The sequence below is a fragment of the Chlorella variabilis genome (genome assembly GCF_000147415.1).
Source record: "Chlorella variabilis unplaced genomic scaffold CHLNCscaffold_2, whole genome shotgun sequence".
Classification (NCBI taxonomy): Eukaryota; Viridiplantae; Chlorophyta; class Trebouxiophyceae; order Chlorellales; family Chlorellaceae; genus Chlorella; species Chlorella variabilis.
Genome location: NW_005435086.1, coordinates 215,679 through 220,336, shown reverse-complemented (window position 1 = coordinate 220,336; position 4,658 = coordinate 215,679). Strand labels below are relative to the sequence as shown.

General features: G+C 69.7%; 2 protein-coding genes across 2 annotated transcripts in view; one reads left to right on the top strand and one right to left on the bottom strand.

The window, feature by feature from the left end:
- Positions 1-288: 288 nt before the first annotated feature.
- Positions 289-2,963, bottom strand: CHLNCDRAFT_137587 (hypothetical protein; the record flags this gene model as incomplete). The annotated part of the gene is made up of 9 exons (XM_005851013.1): positions 289-396; positions 524-614; positions 727-880; positions 1,074-1,150; positions 1,513-1,737; positions 1,899-2,003; positions 2,139-2,275; positions 2,388-2,631; positions 2,806-2,963. 9 exons carry the CDS (start codon positions 2,961-2,963, stop codon positions 289-291), a joined length of 1,299 nt encoding a protein of 432 aa, XP_005851075.1.
- A 928-nt stretch (positions 2,964-3,891) lies between these two features.
- The window catches only part of CHLNCDRAFT_49784 (hypothetical protein), a gene marked incomplete at both ends in the record, with an annotated part of 7,124 nt that continues 6,357 nt past the window's right edge, over positions 3,892-4,658 (top strand). The window contains 2 exons of the mRNA XM_005851312.1: positions 3,892-3,989; positions 4,163-4,516. Coding sequence (XP_005851374.1) covers positions 3,892-3,989; positions 4,163-4,516 — 452 coding nt within the window. The remainder of the gene's footprint in view (positions 3,990-4,162; positions 4,517-4,658) is intronic.

The window sequence follows — 4,658 nt, the reverse complement described above, 5'->3', positions numbered from 1 at the left end:
GCGCCCCGCCCGCCAGCAGCCCAGCCACGCCCAGCACCAGAGGCAGGCTGAGGCGGGCGCCGGGCGGCGCCAGCACCAGGCGCGGCCCCGGCGCCAGCGCCTGCGCGACAGCCGTGACAAAGGCGGCGGCAAAAGAGGAGGCTGACCCCAGCTGCAGCGCCTGCCGCAAGGAACGCACGGAAGACAGCGCCTGCAGGGCACCAGAGGGCGGAAAGATGAGGGGTCTTAGCACCGGGGGACCTAGCCAGCCTGCTCCGAGGCGGCGGGCGGGCAGCAGCGGCAGCGGCTCTACTCGAGCGGGGCCAATACCTGGCGGCACGAGGGGCAGTGCTTGGTATGCTGCTCGTAGCGGTCCAGAACCTCCTGTCGGCTCAGCGGCTTGCTGGCAGCAGCCCCCTGCACGCATGGTAGCAGTCCTTGCTGAGGCCTGGTGGGGCAGGTTTACCTGGCACGAAGCCTATGAGCGGCAGTGCCACAGAGCGGCAGGGATGCACGGCGGGTAGGGCAGGCGGCGCCAGCTCACCATTCCACTACTGGCGGCCCCCGGTCCTGGAAAGTACTGTGGCCCGCCACCCGCATACTCGTCCAGCCAGCGGTGCAGCAGCATCACGCCCCTGCAACACAGCGACGAGACGAGCCCCGTCAGAGAGCTGCTGTGCAAGCAGGCGCAGCCCCGGCAGGCTTCAGGCATGCCCCGCTTCAGCCGCCGCCGCTCCCTCCGCTCACCGGTCGGCCGCCGCGGGCATGAAGTAGGAGCGGCGACCCTCCTGCCGCACCGTGCGCTCCTGCTGGTGGATGTGAACTGCGTCGCCGTCGATCACCTGGTGGGCCCCCAGGTCGGCCAGGAACTGGAAAGCATGCAGCAGCGGGGCCAGCGCGTCTGCGGCGCAGAGCAGGGGCACGTGCGTGGCCGAATCGGGGTGAGCTACGTGGGATGCCTGGCAGTACCACGAGCGATGGTGAGAGGTGGGGAGGCGGGGCCATGGGGTGCGTGGGATCTCAGGGATGGACCCAAGTGCAAGCAGCGCAGCAGGGGCTGGCGCCTCGGGTGATGACCACCGCACCGCACGCACCCGAGCGCAGCGCCGACTGCAGAACGGGCGGCAGGCCGGTGGCGGAGTAGGCTGTAAAGACGCGGCTGGTGCCGGGGCTGCAACGGGTGTAGAGGAGGAGGGCACAGGCCGCAGCAGGTCAGAGCAGCAGGCTCAGGCGGCTTGCGGCAGGATGGGCCGTGTGGCTGGGAAGCGGCGGGCTGGCCGGCGCGGCGCCTCGCCTGACTGGGACAGCATAGAAGAGCATGGAGAAGCGGGTGCCGCCTGCTGGGAACTCCAGCCTGCAGGCAGGGAGGCTTGCGGGTGCTGGTGTGGTGCTAGGAGTGCGGAGAGGCCGGCGGGGCCAGCTGGCACGGCATGGTGCACAGGCATGCAGGCTGACACCCACCCATGCGACAACAGCCAGCCATGCGCAGCCAGCCAGCCGTTGCCGACCAGCCGCTAGGCTGCCCGCACTCACCACACCAGGCCGGGAGGCACAAAGCGGGTGACCGCCGGCACGCTGCCGCTGCCGCCGGCCGGGGCGGCCTCTCCCAAATCGACCAGCCCGGGGATCTCCCGTGCTTGCTGCTGGCCCCGCCCTCCCTGCCGCCCCGCCCTGCCCTGCCACTGCCGATCCATGTGCAGCTGGAAGCCTCCCTGGGAGGTGAGCGGCCCCGCCAAGTGCAGGGGGATGCTGCCCGCCCTGCGACATCCACGCAACAAGCAAGCATGCAACAACTCAGCACTGAACAACGCCAGCAAGAACAGGCCTTGTTGTGTTCAATGCTGAGCCTAGGCCCGGGGGAATCATCCCAGCGCAGTCAGGCACGACGCCCTGCTGTGCAAGCTGTGCATGCTGCGCACCTGCTGGGGCTGCCGATGACGCCCGAGTGCGCAAAGTGGATGTGCGATGGGTCCAGCAGATTCTCCAGCAAATACTCGGCGGACAGGGGCAGCTCGCGCTGGTACCTGCAGTACCAAGGCGGTACGAAGACAGCAGCATGGAGATCCAGCAGGCGCACACTTGCGCAAACAGTTTCCACGGCATGCCGGTGCGTGTGTTCTACGGCCCTGGGAACACCCCCCTCATGAAAGGGAGCTCACCAGCCACCCAGCAGGGAGCCGGCGGGCGTGGCGCCGTCGCCGCCGCTCGACAGCAGCTCGGCTGGCAGCGGTAACGGGCGCAGCTGGCTGGCGGCGGCGGCGCCGGGGCCGGCCTCCATCCACACCCACAGCATCCCCTGCGGCCAGCGGGGCAGGACAGGGTTTGGAAGATTGGCTGGGGTGCAGGGCAAGGCTGTGCCTGCTTCCCTTCCACCTGCCATGGCAGGCCGCGGCCTCCAAGTCTCCCACCTGCTCCTGCCTGACAGGAAAGGCGGCCACACAGCTGCGCTGGCTGCCGCAGGCCGTCGCCTCCTGCTGCGGCGAGTCGGCCTGCGGGATGCTGGCGCAGCGGCCGTCGCCGCCAAACTGCCAGCCGTGGTAGCTGCACTGCAGGTTGCCGCTGGCGGGCTCGATGCGCCCTTCGGACAACGGCGCCAGCCGGTGGGGCCACCGATCCTCCAGAGCACGCCACTGCTGGCTGGGGGCATGGTACCTGCGGCGGAAGGGCGGGGCCACGAGCTGGGCTCAGAGAGGGTGGCGCACACCGAAGTAGGAGGCTTGGACGCTGCGGCCAGGCGGATCCACTGTCAGCCAGCACAGCCAGTCACCAGCCAGCCAGCGCTTCCGTTTGTCTGCAGGCCGGCCTCAGGCAGTCTGCTCCGCTCACCACACAACCAGGCGCCTTCCCAGCACTGTGTAGGGAGTGGGCTTGGCTCGGTCCAGGTAGGATACAGGGGCCAGCGGGTACCACTGCTGCTGCCAGTTGAACTGATCATCCGCCGGTTGTGTCTTGCTGCCGCCGCTGGGGGCCACGGTGCTTGGCATGTCGGGTACGGTGGCGGTGCTCTGGTGCGGCGTGGAGGCTGGGTCAGCGACTCGGCGCTCCTCCTTTCCCGCTGGTGCCCCTGTCGCTGCAGCCACACAGCGCAGCCTGGGTGCAGCGGCAGGCCGGCGCGCTGGTATGGGTGCCAGGGAGGAGCGCACAGCCGGCGGTGAGTAGGCCGCAGTAGCGGCGAGGCGCGGGCTCATGGCGGCCGCCTGCTGTCGGTGCGACCAGCCAGGCGACGGGGTAAACCGATATGCGCTTCTGGAATTCGCTAGCGCCGTTCTGCAAAGGTCCAAGGGCCAAGTTTGGTTGATGCCTCCTGAACAGAGCGTGTGCGGCACTGCTGATGCGTTATCGGCTTGGAAGATTAAGCGGGAGTTTGCACACTGCGCAGTCGTTGGGTTTGCTATCGCAAAACCTTGCTAGGGCGCCCGAAGTACATTTTCGGTACTGCAATGGGGGCCAGGGCGGTGGCCCTCAGCAGGCGGTGCACCGTTGGCGCCTATCCGGGCTGCCGCGCTCCAGTCATCTCTGCGATACAGCCAAAACTGGCCTGCGCTGGCAACTGCCTTGTGGGCTTCGAACGCGCGCCTGTGGCACGCTCGCTCTGTGAGCTCGGGGCGGCAGCGGGGTTTGCACACCCGTCTCAGGCTGCAGGGGGCGATCACCGAGCTGCAGGGAGCTTCGCTTATAGCCGCGTCCAGCAGCCGCGGTGAGCACCCCTGGCCCCGACTAGCTGCTGCCGCATCGCCGCCGCAGCACCACGAGCGCTGCCCTGGGCAGGTGCCTCCGCGTCTGCCGCCGCTGCCTGCACCCGGCTCCGCCAGGCGTTGCCCCAGCGACCCCGTGGCACCCCCGTAGCCACTCCACCGACGCACTCCATCCATTGTTGAATCCGCTTGCCCGCTGCAGGCTGTTGCCAGCAACATGCAGCAGGCCCGGCCGGCGGCGGCGGGGCAGGCGGGCCTGCCGCTGGGCATGCCGTTCCAGCTCATCCAAAACATCAACACCCTCAGCGAGCTCAGGTGGGTGCAGGCCAGCAGCATCAGCAGCGCCAGCACCAGCAGCATGGATGGCATGTTTTTAGTTTTGATTTTGGACAGCAGTCTGCAGGCAATGCGTCCGTGCCGCCGCAACCCCTGCCGGCACCCAGCCGGCCACTCCCGCCTGCCCTCCCCGCGCCGCTGTGCTGCCGCAGCGGCATCCCCGTGCATGTGCTGGGCAACCCCGGCATGCAGCTGGCGGCGCAGCAGCTCGTGGCTCAGCGCCTGATGCAGCAGCAGCTGCTTGCGGGGCAGCTGCGCCCCGTCATGCCGGCCCAGATGCTGGCGATGCAGCAGGCCCAGCTGCAGCAGCGCATGGGCGGCGGCGGCAGCGGCGGCGGCAAGAAGGGCGGCGGCGGCAAGAAGCGGGGGCGCGGCGCGGCCGCGGCGCACGCCGCGCCGCCGCCCATGCCGGCGTATACCGCCCCTCTGCAGCCGCCGCGCCCCGCCAACCCTTACGCCGACCCCGGCGGTAAGGCCGCGGGCCGCCGCTGCCACACTTCGGGGCTGTCTGCTTGGGCCCTGCCCTTGGCACGGACAGGCCCACTGGCCCTACCCTTGCTGCGCTGCTTCTGCCACTGCATCCCGCCCACCGGCTCCCGCCGCCTCGCCCGCCAGCTCTCCTCCCCACCCCCGCCACCACCTGCCCAC